Source organism: Anguilla rostrata, chromosome 10, assembly GCF_018555375.3.
Source record: "Anguilla rostrata isolate EN2019 chromosome 10, ASM1855537v3, whole genome shotgun sequence".
NCBI lineage: Eukaryota > Metazoa > Chordata > Actinopteri > Anguilliformes > Anguillidae > Anguilla > Anguilla rostrata.
The window spans coordinates 43,518,545-43,538,194 of record NC_057942.1 but is presented as its reverse complement, the minus strand read 5'-3'; the positions used below and the strand labels follow the sequence as shown (position 1 = coordinate 43,538,194).

Here is a 19,650-nt window from a genome sequence, read left to right as displayed (position 1 = left end):
CGTGCGGAGCAGGGGGGTTGGCCGTCCTGCAGGGTGCTGCAGGGTGCCCCTTTCAATCCCCAGCTGAGCTAATACCCGCCCCAGCAGCGAGGGCCACGGCCTGTCTCTGCCTCTCTGAGTGAAAGTTCATTCTGAGTACCAAAGTTCACCTGAGGTGAACTGCGCTGCTCCACACTGCCACCTAGGGGTGTGGACCAGGCATAAGAGACAGACGGTCCTTTCTGTCTCTGCTGAGCACCAGCATGCTCACATCTCTTAAAGGAGTGGGATGTCACACCCTTATCAGTGCTTTACTGAATAAGAACATTATTTTACTGGCGTTCTCCAGGCCCGTGCTCGTGTTTGTGTTTATTTTCCTGTCAGGATTTTTGTGTGAGTCATTTTCCCGCTCTTTTCTCCCAGGACACGGGCATCAGCGTGAGGAAGAGGGTGATAAAGATCCTGAGAGACATCTGCCTGGAGCAGCCCACCTTCCCCAAGATCACCGAGATGTGCGTCAAGATGATCCGCCGCGTCAACGATGAGGAAGGCATCAAGGTTCGGCCGGGCGCCGCTCACCAGCACCGCCACCGCGAGGGGGCCGACCGCGGCGGGGCAGAGCTGTCTCAGCGCTGCCGACCAATCAGCAGCCAGAACTGCGACTGAGACGATACACATAGTTTAGATTTAATCACATGAGCGCAGGCCGAAGTCCTTTGGGTGGGGTAAATGGCTGGTGTGTGTGTTATTGCTTATTGATGTGTGTGCGTGTGTGCGTGTGCGTGTGTGTGTGTGTGTGTGTGTGTGTGTGTGTGTGTGTGTGTGTGTGTGTGTGTGTGTGTGTGTGTGTGTGTGTGTTATTGCTTATTGATGTGTGTGCGTGTGTGCGTGTGTGCGTGTGTGTGTGTGTGTTATTGCTTATTGATGTGTGTGCGTGTGCGTGTGTGCGTGTGTGTGTGTGTGTTATTGCTTATTGGTGTGTGTGTGTGTGTGTGTGTGTTTATTGCTTATTGATGTGTGTGTGTGTGTGTGTGCGTGTGCGTGGCGTGTGCGTGTCTGTGCGTGTGCGTGCGTGTGCGTGTGCGTGTCTGTGTGTGTTATTGCTTATTGATGTGTGCGCTCCCGCCTCCTGCAGAAACTGGTGAACGAAACATTCCAGAAGCTGTGGTTCACCCCCACCCCCAATAACGACAAGGAGGCCATGACCCGCAAGATCCTCAACATCACGGACGTGGTGAGTGTGCACACACACACACACACACACACACACTCGCACACGCACACGCACACGCACACGCACACGCTCACGCTCACGCACACGCACACGCACACGCACACACACACACCATACACACCACACACACACACACCACACACACACACACACACACACACTCCACAGCACACGCTCACCACACCACACGCACACGCACACACACACACACACCACACAACCACACACACACACCACACCACACACACACACCATACGCACACACACACACACACACACACACACACACACACCATACGCACACACACACACCATACGCACGCACACACACACACACTCACACACACACACACACACACTCACACACACTCACACTCACACACACACCCACACACCGTACGCACACGCGTTTCGGACAGGAAGAGACCTGCTGTGGGGTGGGGAAAAAGCAGTTTGCTTCTGGTTTTAAAAATAATAAGAAAATGTTTCCCCAACACCTTCGTTCACCAGCGGGTTTTGAGTTAGTGCAGCCTGTTCACACCCAAGCCAGGTACACTGGCTCTTCATTGGAACAAAAACTTATAATTGCCTGAAATTCTTTCGAAGTAACACTGATTTTTTTCCCTTTATTTTTCACCTAAGATAACCTTTTTTTCAAGATCATAAGTGTCCACTAAGTACTCTTTTTTCCTGAATTCCAGTATATAGTGTATCGGTGTACGACATGAACATTGAAACATTGTTTAGAGTTACCCACGCCACACGCATAATCCACGTGTTGACTACACTGTCCGATGCTCAGACACCAGACCCGTGTCGAACCAATCGATTCGCTCGATTTGAAAAGACGCTTCTCTTTCAGGTGTCTGCCTGCCGAGATACCGGTTATGATTGGTTCGAACAACTGCTTCAAAATGTGAGTGTTTTTACAGCAAATATGACAGTGTTTTCGCTCTTAGCCTTCTGTTTTTGATTGAATGTTTAAATCGTATTAACAGGAATTTGTATAAATTCTTAGAAAGTGGCTTAGAGAGAGACTGATCTTTACTTATCTGCTGAATGAGGCTGCTAAACGTTTACCTGACAGGAAGTTTAGTCGTCTCTTAGCTTCGGCTAGCTCCGCCTTTAGCCAGCTTGGGCTCACTGGCTCCGCCCCTTTCTCCGCCCACAGCTGCTGAAGTCGGAGGAGGACGCCTCCTACAAACCGGCCAAGAAAGCCTGCGTGCAGCTCGTGGACAATCTGGTGGAGCACATCCTCAAATACGAAGAGTCTCTCGCGGGTACGCAACACCGGCCAGCAGCCGCAGGTCCACCACAGGGGCACAGCGTCATCTCATCTAACGGTTTATAGAACAGTTAGCCAGTGCCACACCTGCACCTGACATTTACATTACACATCCAGAGTGGCTTACACAACTTTCAACACGGTATCCATTTATATTTATCCAGCTAAGCCAATCAGCTTCAGGACGGCAAGCATTCGACCTGTGATTCGAACCCGCAGCCCTTTGGTTACCAGCCCAGTTGGCTGACCACCGTGCTACAGTAATACTCCCTCAGTGAGCATTTCACTGTCCCACTGTGGGCCAGCCTGCCAATCACCATCTCGCTCAAACCAATCTATACACCTGTTCTGATTGGTTCAGTAACATGATGGTTGCCTCTGTTTTACCCTCTCGTCATTGTTTGCGATACACCAATTTGACCTCTGACCTCTGGCTATTCCCCTTATATGTTGACTGGGATTTCTGTGAAACTGTCTGTGTGTTTGTTCATCTGACTGAGATTGTGGTCGCTGAAGTCCTCACAATGAATATGAACTTGGGGAAAGTGTGTGTTGACATTTTTTCACTCTTATTCATTCTTTATTTTTTTTTACACGGCCGACTTGCAGACACTGAGCACAAGGCTGTGAACTCCACCCGCCTGGTGGCCTGCATCACCACCCTGTACCTGTTCAGCAAGATCCGCGCCCAGCTAATGGTGAAGCACGCCATGACCATGCAGCCCTACCTGACCACCAAGTGCAACGTAAGGACCTCCCTTTCTCTCTTCTCTCTCCCTCTCCCTCTTTCTGTCTCTGTCTCTCTCTCTCTCAGCATACACACTAAGCACAACATCTCAATCTGCTGTTTGAAAATCTGCGCGCTGAAGATTTTGGCAGAAATGAAGCCAGTGGAAGTCATGAGTTGAGTTTTGAGGCCACCTTGTGGCCGGCGTGTGCCGGTGCAGGTTGTTAGTCTGATAAGTGAGCTCTCTAACCACAAACGCTTTCAGGATGAGGCGACTTCTCGTGTAAGTGCTCTGATCCTACCCTTTCTGACTGGGCTCTGTTTCAGGGTTAAAAGTCATTGCACCCCTAGACGCTTTGTGGAAACATTTTAAAGGAATTTTTGACAAAGATCTGAAATGGTACATTGTGTTCATGGTCCTCTATTCAAGCAGTGTGAGTTTTGTCGTGTACTATTCTATTTTCCAATTTTTCAGTAAGTTTTCGCTAATTTGGAAGCGCAGGCCACATTTTTCCCAGTTTTCCTATTTTCCGTTTTTCTGTAAAAAATGCTGCAGCGCTGGTCCTTGTGCATTACCCTGTTTGTGTCCGCTGTGGTCCTGTGTGTTACCCTGTTTGTGTCCGCTGTGGTCCTGTGTGTTACCCTGTCTGTGTCCGCTGTGGTCCCTGTGTGTTACCCTGTTTGTGTCCGCTGTGGTCCTGTGTGTTACCCTGTCTGTGTCCGCTGTGGTCCCTGTGTGTTACCCTGTCTGTGTCCGCTGTCTGTGTGTATCCTGTTTGTTCGCTGTGGTCCTGTGTGTTACCCTGTTGTGTCTCGTGCCCTGTGGCTGTGTGTCCGCTTGGTCTGTGTTACCCTGTGTCTGGGGCCCTGTGGTACCTGTCTGTGTGTTGGCCTTGTGTTGATATTCCGGTTTGACCCTGACAGACCCAGAGTGACTTCATGGTGATCTGCAACGTGGCGAAGATCCTGGAGCTGGTGGTGCCCCTGATGGAGCACCCGAGCGAGACCTTCCTGACCACCATAGAGGAAGACCTGATGAAGCTCATCATCAAATACGGCATGACGGTGGGTACGCCCGCGGTCCGAGCGAAGCTTCGCTCCAAAAACAAATTCCTCTCCCGGAACGAAAAGCTTTTAGGAGCAAACCTTATAGACGAGGTACGCTCTTTCAGAAGTGCTGAGAATTTGATTGTGTGGTACTCGGGCCTGGAAACAGGGAGGCTGTGTGCCCCAGTGCATGATGGGAGGTGGGCGGGTGAGACTGACTCCTGCTGTGTTGTTTCTCCTCTCTCTCAGGTTGTGCAGCACTGTGTGAGCTGCCTCGGGGCAGTGGTCAATAAGGTCACTCACAACTACAAGTTTGTTTGGGCCTGCTTCAACCGCTACTACGGTGAGTACCCAGGGCCAAAAACAGGAAAGTCCCATCTGTTGTCCCGACTGCATCCACGCCAGGCTACACGTTGCCTTGAACCGAAAGTAGCCCTTTGGCTAGTTTGCTTCACTCCTGCATGCTGCGTTTGGCTGTATGTGGACTCGCTGCCTTGCCTGGGTGTGGGTGCTGGGTTTGGGATCGGTTCGGCTAGGCTAACGGCGTTCCTCTCGCAGGCGCGCTGACCAAGCTGAAGGTGCAGCACCAGGAGGACCCGAACAGCACGGTGCTGGCCGCCAACAAGCCGGCGCTGCTGCGCTCGCTGTTCACCGTCGGCGCGCTCTGCCGCCACTTCGACTTCGACCTGGAGGAGTTTAAGGGCAGCAACAAGGTAACAGCGTCGAACCCGGTACGCATCTCCCCCCCCCGCCGCCTTGAAAACGCTCATTACACAGACCCCCCCCATTTCCATGCATTACCCTTTAGTGTGTGAGGTCACAAGTGTGTGATTGGAACGTTCTTATCTAAACATTCTAATGCTGATGTCACTGCTGGAGATTGAAAGCAGTGGAGTTCTAGGGTTCATTTTGACATGTGACCCTTGCCCCTCCTCCAGGTTATTATCAAAGACAAGGTTCTGGAGCTGCTGCTGTACTTCACCCGGCACGAGGATGAGGAGGTGAAGACGAAGGCCATCATCGGCTTAGGTAACCCGCGGCGACTCGCGTCTGGTCTGGTCTGTCCTGCCCTGTCTGTGCCCATGAACTCCGCTCATGGTTTAATGTTCCTCAGCTTGAGATCGCAAAACTAGTGATATCTCAGTACTGTTGTTTATATGCTGTGTAGCAGTATAATGATTGAAGCTGAAGTGGAGGTTATTGTGGGGTGGAGCTTTGTGATTGGTCCACTGCTCGCCCCATACTGTTTGGCCCCGCCCCATACTGATGGGCCCATCCCCCGCAGGCTTCCTGTTCATCCAGTACCCGAGCCTGATGTTCGTCCAGGACGTGAAGGGGCTGTACAACGGCATCCTGTCGGACCGACGCAGCTCCGTCAACCTGAAGATCCAGGTGCTGAAGAACCTGCAGACCTACCTGCAGGAGGAGGACTCGCGCATGCAGGAGGCCGACCGGGAGTGTGAGTCTCTCACACACGCGCACACACACACATTTATACACACACACACACACACACACACACACACACACACACCTACCTGCAGGAGGAGGACTCGCGCATGCAGGAGGCTGACCGAGAGTGTGAGTCTCTCACACACACACACACACACACACACACACAGCTCACCATGCCTTCAATATTTGCATTGTTGGGGTTAGCTGTTAGCCTAGCACTGCACATGCATTTCTAGAGCCCTTCACCCAGGCCTCAAAATCATGTCAGGGAGGTGGTGCTGATCTCGGAAGTTTCCTTTTCCATTATGAACTAAAAAGCAAAGCCGAGTCTATTTCAGCGCTATAAATATGGCCCTAGACTCCCACACCATGCTTTCCTTGTTGTCGTGTAAACCTTCCTTATTAAAGTGGTTTGGTGTTAAAGAGCCGCTTGAGCTGGACGTTCAGGGCCCTGGCCTCAGAGCCCAGCGCTGCAGGAGGAGCTCGCGACAGTGCAGAGGCCGCTAGCTGTGTGCTCGTTAGGGGGAGCCTGTGCCCCTCGTATCTGAGAGGTTAGCGTTCAGCTCAGGGTGGGGTTGTTGTTGGGTTTGTGAGTTACTGCAGGGCCAGTGGGAGCGCTAATCGGGCTTAATTGCGGCAGCTGCGCGGGACGGGTGAGAGTGCAGCCGGAGGGGCCGGCCCGCAGCGAGCGGCTCCTTCAGACTAATTAATTAAGCGCTCCGGTGTGACTCAGCGATTCCCCGCGATGGCGCTGCTGAGCGGCTCCTCGGGGGGCAGCGGGCGCTCCTCATCGCGGGGTACGCGGGCGCGTCGTCGCGGCTGTCCCGACGTGCTCCCGGCGCTCTGCCGGTCTGCGCTGCGTTCAGACGTTTACAGCAGAGCTGCGTCTGCGTCTCCATGGAGATCCAGCTTCCGTTTCCTCCTGTCTTGGGATTGTAGTTTTATTAAGGATGGCACTTAGAGTGGCACACAAGAGCGTTGCTGTATAAATATTACTGATGTGTTCTAATGTGTTGGACACATGGTTGTGATTACTATGTGTGACACTGTTATGCCCCCCCTCCTCACCCCCCAGGGAAGAAGCTGTCGAAGCAGGAGGACCTGAAGGAGATGGGGGACATCTCATCGGGCATGAGCAGCTCCATCATGCAGCTGTACCTGAAGCAGGTGCTGGAGGCCTTCTTCCACACCCAGTCCAACGTGCGCCACTTCGCCCTCAACGTCATCGCCCTGACGCTCAACCAGGGGCTCATCCACCCCGTGCAGGTGAGCCTGCCCCCCCCCCCCCGCTCTGACAGGTACGTGTTTAAACGTTTAAACCCTGACCCTGACCCGCCTCCCCGCCGCTCTGTCCCCGCCCCCAGTGCGTGCCATACCTGATCGCCATGGGAACGGATCCAGAGCCCAGCATGAGGAACAAAGCCGACCAGCAGCTGGTGGAAATCGACAAGAAGTACACCGGCTTCATTCATGTGAGTGTGTGCCAAACTGCACCAAACTGCACCAAACCAGCCTAAACCGGCTTCATTCATGTGAGTGTGTGCCAAACTGCACCAAACTGCACCAAACCAGCCTAAACCGGCTTCATTCATCTGAGTGTGTGCCAGACTGCACCAAACCAGCCTAAACCGGCTTCATTCATCTGAGTGTGTGCCAAACTGCACCAAACCAGCCTAAACCGGCTTCATTCATCTGAGTGTGTGCCAGACTGCACCAAACCAGCCTAAACCGGCTTCATTCATCTGAGTGTGTGCCAAACTGCACCAAACCAGCCTAAACCGGCTTCATTCATCTGAGTGTGTGCCAAGCGAGTGCCAAGTTTGCTCCTGTGCAAAGTTTCTGGACTTCATGCACCTCAGAATAGCAGCTTCATTCATGAGTGTGGAAAGTGTGGAGGGGGGGGGGTATTTCTGCTGTGCTGCGTAAAGAGGGACTTCATGCCAGTGTGGGGGGATGTTCTGGATGTGCGAGGTGTGGCGTCTGTGTGAGTGTGACAGGGTAGGGGTTTAGCAGCAGAGTTTGTAACCGTAAGGCCCCCCCCCCCCCCCGCGCAGATGAAGGCCGTGGCCGGGATGAAGATGTCCTACCAGGTGCAGCAGGCCATCTGGGCCTCGCAGGACGCCATCATCCGCGGCTTCCGTCAGGACGAGACGCACACGGCGCTCTGCTCGCACCTCTTCACCATGGTGCGGGGGAACCGGCAGCACCGCCGCGCCTTCCTCATCGCGCTGCTCAACCTGTTCGACGACAGTGCCGTGAGTCGTCCCCCCCCCCCTGCCAAACACACACGTTTACACACGTACTACACGCACACAGACACCAAGGCGCTCACACAAAAACAAACACACACGTTTACACACGTACTTCCACTCAAAAACATGTGCAAAAACACACACAATCGTTGCAAAACTCAAAAATGCACAGACGCCAAGGCGCTCACACAAAAACAAACACACACGCCTGCAGGACTGTCACCAGCAGCATCACAAGGGATCTTTCTGTTTTTTAAGTTTTAATTGAGCGATTATCTCCCCACATTAAAGAAAAGAAAAGGCTGTGAGGTCTTGCAGTGACTCATTAAACTCTAACTCAGTGACTCACTCCTCACTGCCCTGCTGGGCGCTCTCATTATTCCATATTTTGGAGTCCCCCTCCCGCAGTGCCTGCAGTAACGCTCACCCCCCCTCTCTGACTGGCTGTTGCTGACCCCCGCGGTGTGTGGCGTGGTCTCTCTGTAACTGGCTCTCTCCCCCCCCCTGCAGAAGACGGAGGTGAACATGCTGCTGTACATCGCAGACAACCTGGCCTGCTTCCCCTTCCAGACGCAGGAGGAGCCGCTCTTCATCATGCATCACATCGACATCACGCTGTCCGTGTCCGGCAGCAACCTGCTGCAGTCCTTCAAGGAGGTGAGGCTGACACACGCATGTGTGTAAATACACAAACACACCCACGCGTACGCACACACACACACACACACACACACACACACACACACACACACACACACACACACACACACACACACACACACCCACCTTTCCCACACGCACGCCCCTCGCCAATGAAGAGAGTGACCCTTCTCTAACCCCCCTCACCCCCCAGTCCCTGCTGAAGACCCCCAGGCAGCGGGAGAAGAAGGTTCGGGAGAGGAGGTACGAATCTGAGGAGGAGGAGAAGGACGAGGGGGCGAGCAGCAGGGGCAGCAGCGAGGAGGAGGATGACGAAGAGGTGGTGCGGCGCCGTAAGAAGCCCAAAAGGGCGGCGGTGGCGGTCAGCTCCTCGGAGTCCGACTCGGACCTGGAGGTGGAGGACGTGGAGAAGGTGATGCTGCGTCTCCCGGACAACCACACCCCCCTGCTGGACTTCGCCAACGCCTCCCAGGGCATCCTCCTCCTGCTGGTGCTCAAACAGCACCTGAAGAACCTCTACGGCTTCTCCGACAGGTACCCCCCCCCCCCCACCCCAGGCCCAGTGGGGCTGATATCTCATTCTCAGTGTTAGTAGTGAGATTCTTACCTTTCGATGAGAAGTTACCAAGAGTAGGGAGTTGGGCCTTGGGCCTTACCCCCTCCCCCCCACCCTCACCTGTGTCTTCTCTGCTTCCAGTAAAATACAGAAATACTCTCCGACGGAATCGGCCAAGGTGTACGACAAGGCGGTCAACAGGAAGGGCAACGTGCACTTCAACCCGCGGCAGACGATAGACTTCCTGTCCAACGACGTGGCCAACGTGGCCCTCACCTACGAGATCAAGAGGAAGATCGTCAAGCAGTACCTGGACGTAAGCGCTCGGAACGCCCCGCGCGAAAGCACCCCGACTGAGAGCTAAATCTATGCCCGTCCGGTCCAGGCCATGATTTCCCCCCCATACCATGCGCCTGGCTCACATTGCTCTCTCTCTCTCTGCCACACAGTTCAAGCTACTGATGGAGCACTTGGACCCCGATGAGGAGGATGAGGAAGGGGAGGCGTCGGCCAGCGCCAACGCCCGAAACAAAGCCATCTCCAACCTGCTGGGGGGCTCCAGCCCCAAGAACCACGCCCCCGACACGGAGGACGACGAGAGCGACGGCGACGAGAAAACGCCGGGGGTGAGTCTGGGGACGGCGCGGGAGAGCGGAGCCGGTTCTGGACCGAGCGCGCTCTGTGCGTTCTCCTGCCGAACCGCACACCTCAGGGTTTAACGTGTCCTGACCCTGAGCGGCAGTTTGGTCATTGGGGGTAGTTTGGTGCACTCGGGGGTAGTTAGGTGCACTTGGGGGGTAGTTAGGTGCACTTGGGGGGTAGTTGAGTGGCGTCCGGCGTGTCACCGTGGTAACGCTCTCTCTCTCTCCCCCCAGTCTTCGCGGCGGGCCCGGAGGGGCGGGGACTCGGCCGAGGCGTCGGGTCACATGAACGAGGCGGTGGAGGCCATGGACGTGATCGCCATCTGCTGCCCCAAGTACAAGGACCGGCCGCAGATCGCCCGCGTGATCCAGAAGACCAGCAGCGGCTACAGCGTGCACTGGATGGCCGGGTCCTACTCCGGCACCTGGGCCGAGGCCAAGAAGCGCGACGGGCGCAAACTGGTGCCTTGGGTGGACACGATCAAGGAGTCGGACATCATTTACAAGAAAATCGCCTTGACCAGTGGCCACAAGCTGACCAACAAAGTGGTGCAGACTTTACGATCGCTGTACGCAGCCAAGGACGGAACTTCCAGCTAATGAACTCTGCAGTTTCTCCCGTTCAGCCCCCCCTCCCCTACCCCCCCTCCCCCCCCCACAGCCAAACTTCACTGGGATCCAACCTTTTTTAAAAATAAAAATACAAAACCAACGCGGGCAAAGAGGCGAGTTATTGAGACACTACAAGAACCCTAAAATGCAGCATTCTGGCGTCAGAGCGAGAGCGAGCGAGAGAGAGCGAGCGGTTTGTGGATATCGGGCGGGCGTACAGATCCAGGACACATTTGAGCAACTCTGAAGAGCAAAGAGGAAGAGTGGCGTAAAGGAGAACACAGAAAGCAGAAGGAAATGTTTGGAAAACATTGTGTGGGAGTCCCTTCGCTGTTGTGCAGCAGAACCCTGGCGCTTTCGTTTCTACTCCCACTGTATCATAGTTTAACACAAAAAAACTAAAATGTTTATATCTCGGAGAAAAAAAGAAAAAAGAAAAAAAATTCTGTTTAAAAAAAAAAAAATAAAACTTAAAAGTGAATGTTGGAAATTAGTCTGTTGATGTTCTTAATAAAGTGTTCTTGGAGTTTAACCTAGCACCGGATGGCTTTCTTTAGCTTAGCTCATTTTTCCTGGGACGCGATTTTTATTTTTGTTTACTTTTGTTTGTCCATGCTGTACAATGGCAGAGTCTCCTGGATATAATTTATTCTGTTTTAAAGGAAGCATGCAGTATCTGTGGCCTACATGCAGGAGGGTTTTTTTTTGTAAATGTAGATTTTGATGTATTAGGTCACCCCACGAATAAGAGCAAAGGGATCCCCCACGTCTCTGGCGGAACAAATACTGCAATAAATTTTCTACTTCTCTTTGTTACTTGTCTTGTTTGCGTTTGACTTTTTGTTTTGCTCGTGTGGTTGATGTTACCTTCCTGAACGTCCTCAGGCGGAGTAAGACAACGTCAACTTGCGTTACGTATCGACCTGTCTCCTTTTCTTTTCCCTTCCTTTCGTTTGTTCGTTTGTTTCTTTTTTTGTTTGTTTTTGGCTTGCTTTTGTTTTTATTTAGAGGTGACCGTCATTAAAGAAGCAGGCCGTTGAGCTGAGTCCTGATCGTTTGTTTTTTACCTGGAGAGGCTCGCTCGTGCGGTGTCTTGTCCGAGAGCGTTTTTGCGTTCTGCGAGGGGAAACGTGCGCGTTTGTTTTTCCCGCCTTTTTTCACGCCGTGCGTGTCCGGTTTTGAGGCCGCGCTTCTGGAAGCTTCCCTCGGCCGGTACTCGCGGCAGGGCCTGTTCCTCCCGTTCAGCGCAAGCCGCCATTTTGTCACGTGACGCTCGTTCTCCTCCTCTCGTCGGGCGGTGTCACGCGCGTCACCGCGGATCCCTTGCCCTGCCCTCACCGCGCTTATTTCCCCTGGCCAGTCCCGCCCAGCGGTGCGCGCTGGGGGAGTGTGGAGTCCTGGCGCTAACCGCTGGTGCGATTTACGTTCTGTATGCAAGAACTGACTCGGCCAGAATCAAGCCAAGTCCCTTCCCTTCCCATTTTGCCTAAAATGAGCTTAAAATGAGCTGGAGTACATTTTATTACACGGGCACATAGTTACTGTGACACACTTTTACACCACAGCAGAATTTTTTTATTTGTTTTTTGTTTTTTTTTCCCCGAATTGAAATATTTCATGCCATTATTTTGTGTGTAATCTATGTTCATCTCATGTGTACTGAAGGTTTTACGCTGGGTTCTGTGAATATTTTCTCCATCGTATAGATTTATGGCGGGCGGATTCGTCCTCCTGCTCGTGCACAGTAGCGTGTTAGCTCTAGTGAGAGTAAGTGCAGGGGTACAGATGCGTTCTCACCGCTGTTCCTGGGTGAAGAGGAGAGAAGATACACAGGCTTTCTAAATATGAAATGTATAGCAAATGAAACACCCTAAGAGAACAAAGCTAGTAAAAAAAAAAACAATGCTACGATGTAATTAGCTTCAGTATTGCTCTGAATTCAGTACTTTTGAACGGGGGTTAATTATTGGTTGGGTATTGCCAACTCACCTTGATTTAGGAACTTCTGCCTCCTGTTATTTTTTTCCCCTACCCCCCTGGAAATGACAACAAAAATATTACAACCTCGTTCCTCTCCTGTTTTGAAAATTGTAAATAAATTTACATCATTTTTAAGAAGCAGGCTCATGGGTCCTATCAGATTTTTGGATGTGAGAGCTGTGCTGGTGGAATATGTCTGCGTGCTGATTGGTTAATCCGATTTCCTAAGACAACAATCATTACCATAGAAGGGAACATTACCTTGTGTGGTCTCCATGTTCTGAAAAACACTGTAACAGTTGGCCGTTCGGTGCATCTAGGCTCACCATTCACCTACAAACTAGAGCGTCCAGTACTGTGTAAAACCTAGACTTGAATACCTCTGTCACACGCATTAACTCATTCCTGTGTAATGAAGTACTTCCCTATATTTGTTCAGAATTTGCCTTGTGTGAATTTCCCCCAAGTCCTCTCGCTTTGACTTATAAACCTGAAAGTGAGAATGGTGTGTAGTTCTCCATAACCCCTTTATTTGCAAGGAAACTGTGGCATGTTGGGAATTGCAGTCCTGTGAGCGGGAGAGCTTTTAAAGGCATGCTGGCGGGGGAGGAGCCTGGGAATGGAGCTTGTTTCCAGTCTGCTGATTGGCTCGCGTAACAGAGAGAGCCACATGGTGACTCGTTCCGAATCGGGGGTTACCGACCCTGGTCCTGGGAAGAAGGCCCGCGTACGCTGGTCTCTGTCCCAAACAAGCTTCTAATTAAGCTTATTGAAAACATGATCTGAGTTCCGTAAATATGTGGAGAAACGAATTTTAACACAATGCGGCTTTCGCCTGTTGTCAATAGTTTCTCTTGGAACTACATGAAATGGCTTTTCATCAGTTAAGCAATGCAAAATGCCACATCTGAGAACTGCTGTGACTGCCCACGTGCTAATATAGCATGTTCATTCTGTGTCTGTTTCTGATATAATGTGGCATCAAGAGAGTAAACAAACTGGCATTGGACATTCATTTCTAATTAAAAGGAGGATTAACAGCTGTAAATACTTGGAATTAAGTTTGAGGAAAGCGCGCCGCTGGGTGTGGGGCATGCACGGGGCTTCTTCAGGACACGCGGTTTGGAACGTCTGCTTGGTCTTCGCCTCGCCCAGAGCTCAGCTTTGTGTAAGCAAACGGGTCGCTGTGGTTTGAAAACCTGCCCAGTGCTCACGTTTTGGCTCAAACACTCTGCTCTTGCACACATGCGATCACACTTGCACAACACCGCCCCCTGCTGGTTGGAAAGCACTCTGGATTATGGGGTCTGTCTGGGTGGCCTTCCCCTCTGGCAGAAAGATAAAAAAAATATTGAACAAGCAGTAAAACGTGCAATACGAAGGGGTGCACGTTTAAAAAGGCAAGATTCTCGAAGAAACCGGACTACTTCAAATTCTGGTGAGTAAAATATAGGTTACTGTATTAGCACAATAAAAACAACCCCAATATTTTAGGTTGCCTGACTTTTTAAGAAGTATTTTTTGCATGTGCATATTCCCTTGGTGTAATCAATGGCTGGTGTAATACCAGGGATCTTATAATTATATATTTATACAGTTATACAAAAATGTAGACCATGCACTCATAGAATTTAGACCTCACTAGCCTTCATTAGTAAAATGTTGATTGGGGATGATTTTGTATGGGAGCTTTTTATTATTTTAAATGACAACGATCTTGACAATTTTTTTTGTTGCAATTTTCTTAGATGGTAGTTATATGAGGGTACAATGTGAAATTTTCACATTCTATAATCTTTTTGAAAAAGATGAAATACTGGACTTTCTTTGTCCCGGCCCGTGAAAGTGTTTAACTTCTCGGTGCGCCCATCTGTCCGTAACGTCTTTGAGATCTTGTCGAATTCTCGCTGAGCTCCCTTGTGCGGTCTCCGCGACAGCAGAAATGTCAGATCCTCTAAAGCCCCTCCCCTCCCAACCTCGAGGTCACCTGACGTCACCGATGGCCGACGTATCCAGGATGCCGTTCGAACGAAACTGGGTTTGAGTTCTCCCACTTTCACCCAATCTCTCCTTCCTTCTGCTCTCTCTCTCTCGCTCCAGCGAGCCCCCCCCCCCCTCAGCCCCATTTTACTCCCCCCTTCCCTCCCTTCCTCCCTCCGTTTCTCATCACTAATTCAGTAAAGAGGATATTCCGGATTAGGCTCTGGAAATCTCCGACAGGCCGGGCACAGTGCAGGACAGTCACAGTGAGTCAGCCGTTACTTCAGCAGCGACTGTACAGTGAGGCTCCTCCCCCTAACTCCTCCCACTGCCCCCCCTGTAGCTCCTCCCACTGTTCCCCCGGTAACCGCCTAATCTCGGGCTTACAGCACACGCGTGGCCGAGATGTCGAAACACGCTACAGGTGAACCCGTCAGATGTGCTTGTGTGCTTGTTATGAATTCTGGTATAATGCTGATGGTGTTTTGCACAGTGGGTTTGGGGTATTGGGGTATTTTCAGAAGTGATGACATGAGTGCTGTGGGCTGATTTTGGGCTGACTGTGGACTGACGGCGACGCCCGTCTCTGTGGTATTCGTTCCCTCAGCCGGTGAGCAGTCCTTGCAGGACAGCGCCATTCTGCCTTTTGACACGTTCCAGAAACTGAGGTTCACCTGGGACCCCGAAACTCCAGGGGTCACATGGCCAATGCTGGAGGGGGTAAGAGCAATTTGTGGTACCTCTTTGTCTTGAACTGATTCTTCTCGTTCTGTTGGTGATAATAACTGCTGCTGTAGCTGTTTGGATGACTCTCATGCAGACCCGTAATGCGTAACCGTCTGAAACCTCTCAACTCTCACCCCCCCAGGACGGGCCGGGCAGACGCTTCATAAGCGTGGCTGATCTGGAGGAAGAGGAGTTTCTGCAGCGCCTGCCTTCCTCCCCGCCGCCTGCCGAGCGCTGCCGATCCTCCACGCCGCCGGGGCCCGTGTCGCTTCGCTGCCTCGCGGGCGCGGTCCTCGAGCGTTCCGCCTGCCCACATCCACTTTCCCCGCCCCCTCTGAATGAGGCTCCTCCCCCTGCGCCTGCAGGTACGTCTCCACCACGGCCTGAGCTGGTAGAGCTTGGGTAAAGTACTGCTTTTTTTTTTTTTTAGGCTGCTACTCTTCCAAATCCCCAGAGGATGCACTGTGAAAAAGCCCTGGAGGAGATCAGAATTAGGGTTTGGATGTAATTGGGATTTAAACGGGTTTGTGGTATTATTTTACCACTCTGAGTATGGTTTCATTCACCTCTGACTGACAGTTTCCCCACCATCTCTTTCAGAACCGGTGGTGACAGTATCGCCCCCTGCAGGTTCACAGGTGCCGGTGACGTCCGCGCTCCCTGCAGTTTTGCAGGCGGTAAAAGCGGTGCTGGAGCCCCAGGGGGCTGCAGTGACCCTCAGTGACAGATGGGAGCCAGGCCAGCAGGGGGCGCTGTCCAGGAACAAAGTCCCTACTGGGCTGCTGGAGATGAACGCCTGGCTAGCCTCTCTCCAGAGCATCGCTGACCGGATGGAGAGGGAGATCGACGAGACCAAGAAGGTAAAATAGACCTATCGGTGTGGTCTATGCTAACATTTCTTTCCAAGGAGCACATGTGGAGCACATTAGGAGCACTGTTATGTATCCAAATGATTTGATGTGCTCCTAAGTGATCTTTCCAGTTAGCACACTTCAGTTTATTTTCAGGAGCAAATGTTCTTAAAAATGAGCGCACTTCTCCTTCCTTTTCTTTCCTTTCTGGTGTCTTCTTCTGTGGTCACTCCAGTAGAGCGTTGAGCACCCTCTGTGTTGGCTTGCCTTGGTTCAGAAGCTGGGTGATGATTGTTCCATGTCTCTGCACCTCTTCTTAGAGGACTGGGGCTGTATCTGTGTGCCTGTCTCAGTTTATGCATGTCTTAGCAACCGTTGTGTTGCTATGGCTCCTCAGCTGATCACCGCCATAGAGATGCTGGACCCCGCGGTCGACCCCGCGCCTAACGATGTCTGTGAGGTCATCAATGCAGGGATCACACAGGAAGGTGAGTCTTACTCAGCACTTCTGATGCATGTGTAATGAGGTTTGGAAAGTAACATACAATACTCAGCCATTATACAACCTTTTAAACCATTACATAGCCATTTAAAGTAACTAATACAAATGTGTGTGTGCGTGCGTGCATGCTTGTATGTCTGTTTGTATGTGTGTGTGTGTGCTTGTATGTGTGCGTGTGTCCGTGTGTGTGTGTTTCAGAGCCCAGGCAGCTTGCTGCTCCCACCCAACTCTGCCCAACCCGGTCAACCCACTGAGCACATCACTTACTGTGGTAAATATCACTATGTTACCTTTCAAATCTCTGTAATCAGCTCCAAGCATATGATTGGCTGCACAATCCCTTCCAATCCCTGTCTCCTTTGATGGCCTGGGTCATCACTGCAGATGACCAATCGCCTTCTTAGTTGGCCTGCCTCGTTAAATAAAGGCCACAGCTTTCTCAGAAGAGCCCGGAGCCAGGGAGTGGCACTGAATGCAGCTCTAATGTTATTAGTGGTCTATTGCACCTCTTTCATTTCCTTTCATTGCAGGGAAGAACCAATGAGCCTATGAGGTGGACGATACATGGGAACCAATAGGACGTCCTAGCTGGATAATATGAGTGGCGCATATGTTGTCCAGTACAATCAGACTGTAAGCATTGGATCATTTCATTGGATGGTTCCACACCTCAGGCTGATTTGGATCATTTCATTGGATGGTTCCACACCTCAGGCTCATTTGGATCATTTCATTGGATGGTTCCACACCTCAGACTGATTTGGATCATTTCATTAAAACAGGTCACGTGTGTCTCTGAAGACATACATTACATACAGTAGTAGTGCTTAGTCTTAGAATTGAATAAAGCCAACAGAATAAAGCCATAAAACCTATTTCCACTGAGCTCCTTCCCCTCTTGTGTTGGGCAGACAGAAACGACAGGTGTTCTGGAGACCGTAGCGCGGCGCAAGCATGCAGTAAATTCATGAAGAGACGGAGAGCATCTGTCCTATGGACAGGAATGTAAATGAAACAACATGGATGCTGTGGTCTTCCAACGTGGGGCTTTGTGCGGTATCTAAAAACACGCTTTTCCCCTGAGGAGACCGTGTAAACCGGGCTCAGAGCTCCTCGTTACCGTGCCATTCTCAGAGGAAAGGCCCCACCAGCGGAGCAGGGCCCTCTGTTCACAGGCTTTAGTAGTGGTTTTGCATTTAGTGCAATTTAAAACAGAAATTGAACCGTTTTGTGACTAGAAAACTTCTCTGACAAACTGTATCCCTTTTTTTAAGCAAAAATGCCGTAATTTAAAAAGTCCTTGAAGAAAATAAAGAAACAGTAAATGAAACCTCATGGCTGGGCTATTGAACTGCCAGTCCAGGGGCCAAATCCCCTGCCCCTCCTTACAGACATAGTCTTGGCCCTTTGATCATTATGAAAAAAGTGTTACTCAAAAATTGTCCAGATCTGCAGAATATCAGCATGCTTCCCTGTGCTGATTGAGAAATATGTAATGGCAGTGCGTGTTTTGTGCCGAATCTTCGGAAAGCCAACACAGAAAATAATGTTCAAGCGCCAATGAGATCCAGCTCACAGTCTGTGCACACAACACAGCCAAACAGGCCTGACGTTGGGTATTAATTTCCAAAAACAACTTAACAAGAGTCAAGTGGCAAGTTTTTAGAAAAAAGGAACAGAGTACTCCAAGTATGCCAACCATTCCAGCACATTATTCAGATTTAAACTGGTGTGTTTTGACTTCACTTTCAAAGTTACAGACATTTCAGAGGTCTGAATAATGACCCCTGACCCCCTGGGGGGTTTGTATCTGTGAGGTTCTGTTGTAAAATCATTACGGGCGTGTCCTTAATTTACACACACAACCGCAACGGGCTCAGCGTGGCACTCAAATACACCAGCGGGCAATTTTAGTGCTCACCAGGAAATATCGGGCAAGACTGTCTCAGGTTATGAACTTGCAAAGTGTCAGCTTGTTTGTTGATGAGCAGCGATACAAACTCTGTGTTTTATTGGCAGAAATGCTCTTGAGGAAAAGTAGAAGTTGGAGTTGGAGCTCTGTGGCTCCGCAGATTTGCAAAACCGTATAAAACAAATTTATTTGAATTGCACATATTTGCCTGGAGGGGCATATTAGCTTTAATCACAGCTCTACAACAATTACATCATTAGCTGGCTAAATTTGAGTTTTCCGTGAAAACATAAATAACAACATTAATATCAACTTTATTTGGTGCTCTATACTATTTTTCTGCTGGCAAAGAAGATTCTGAAATGTTTTTAACATCTATGAGAAATTCAGCTAACTAAGTTTGAATTTTGTAGTACAGTATCTGCCACAAGGAGTCACTGTAGTCTGTGGAAGTATTTTGGAGGTGAAACGTGCACTCTACTGAAATGCCACCTTGAAGAGACATTCTCAGGTTCTCAGTGGATGCTCAATCTACTACTCACTTATCTTGGAACATTCAGATATGCTCTTGAGCTTCTCTTTAAAATGATAATAGTGCTTTATTCAGTAGTATCTGTGTGATACGGGTATGCAGGTCTGATGCAGTGTGCAACGGACAGGCGAGAAAGATCGTTATATCTTTTGACATGTTTGACATGATAAAAAGTGTGGTAATTTAAATGCGCTTCATACATGAGCAGCTGATTCCATAAAGTTGCTGTCTGTTAAGTTCTCAATGTCATAGTTCCTTTTCCAGTGTTGTACTTTATTTTGATAGTGGTGTTTTGTGTTCCTCTCCCTCTCTTCCCCCTCCCTCTCTCTCTCTCCCCCCCCTCCCCCCCCCCCCCAGCCGTTCACAGTTCTGTGCTCGAGCTATAAATGTCTGCATTCCCCCCGCGTTGCGACTGACACAGTCCAGCAGCCTCCATTTCCCAGGGTGCCCGGTGCTCGTGGGACCGCACAGGGGTTCTGTGATGGATGACAGGCCTGCTCTCGCACCTCATGATGTCACTGCTTCCAGAAGCTTCCGGCCGGGCCAGGTGCGCCGGACGCCGGGCCTCGCAGCGCTGCTTAGACGTCACGCGAGCGAGCGTGCAGTGTAGCCGGGACGACCGCCATAAATCGAGAATGTGAGGAGCGAAATGAATGGAGATATGGGGGATGGGGGATGGGGGATGTGGGGTGGGAGGGGGGGGTGTACCGCATGGCAGC

At 50.9% G+C, this 19,650-nt stretch overlaps 2 protein-coding genes across 6 annotated transcripts in view; both read left to right on the top strand.

Moving 5' to 3' along the window:
* nipbla (NIPBL cohesin loading factor a) overlaps positions 1-11,264 on the top strand; it is a 57,429-nt gene extending 46,165 nt beyond the window's left edge. For 3 of the 5 annotated variants that reach the window (XM_064297332.1, XM_064297329.1, XM_064297331.1), the window contains exons 30-47: positions 403-537; positions 1,115-1,213; positions 2,076-2,129; positions 2,385-2,493; positions 3,108-3,244; positions 4,150-4,290; positions 4,522-4,615; positions 4,831-5,003; positions 5,211-5,301; positions 5,558-5,731; positions 6,803-6,993; positions 7,092-7,199; positions 7,782-7,982; positions 8,490-8,636; positions 8,833-9,173; positions 9,337-9,511; positions 9,645-9,821; positions 10,071-11,264. In XM_064297332.1, coding sequence (XP_064153402.1) covers positions 403-537; positions 1,115-1,213; positions 2,076-2,129; positions 2,385-2,493; positions 3,108-3,244; positions 4,150-4,290; positions 4,522-4,615; positions 4,831-5,003; positions 5,211-5,301; positions 5,558-5,731; positions 6,803-6,993; positions 7,092-7,199; positions 7,782-7,982; positions 8,490-8,636; positions 8,833-9,173; positions 9,337-9,511; positions 9,645-9,821; positions 10,071-10,436 — 2,913 coding nt within the window. In that variant the 3' untranslated portion in view covers positions 10,437-11,264. The remainder of the gene's footprint in view (positions 1-402; positions 538-1,114; positions 1,214-2,075; positions 2,130-2,384; positions 2,494-3,107; positions 3,245-4,149; positions 4,291-4,521; positions 4,616-4,830; positions 5,004-5,210; positions 5,302-5,557; positions 5,732-6,802; positions 6,994-7,091; positions 7,200-7,781; positions 7,983-8,489; positions 8,637-8,832; positions 9,174-9,336; positions 9,512-9,644; positions 9,822-10,070) is intronic. The other 2 variants (XM_064297334.1, XM_064297333.1) reach the window with 1 other exon arrangement.
* A 3,353-nt stretch (positions 11,265-14,617) lies between these two features.
* On the top strand, positions 14,618-17,800 carry LOC135264535 (uncharacterized). The gene is made up of 6 exons (XM_064353242.1): positions 14,618-15,128; positions 15,277-15,499; positions 15,735-15,994; positions 16,383-16,473; positions 16,686-16,758; positions 17,018-17,800. The coding sequence occupies exons 1-5, from the start codon at positions 15,117-15,119 to the stop codon at positions 16,739-16,741; spliced, it is 642 nt and encodes a 213-aa protein (XP_064209312.1). The 5' UTR covers positions 14,618-15,116; the 3' UTR covers positions 16,742-16,758; positions 17,018-17,800.
* Positions 17,801-19,650: the final 1,850 nt, after the last annotated feature.

Coding starts and splice junctions, on each gene's coding strand:
- LOC135264535 (XM_064353242.1), top strand. Junction 15,500..15,734: donor TCCTCCCCCTGCGCCTGCAG/GTACGTCTCCAC, acceptor CATCTCTTTCAG/AACCGGTGGTGACAGTATCG. Junction 16,474..16,685: donor TGCAGGGATCACACAGGAAG/GTGAGTCTTACT, acceptor TGTGTGTTTCAG/AGCCCAGGCAGCTTGCTGCT.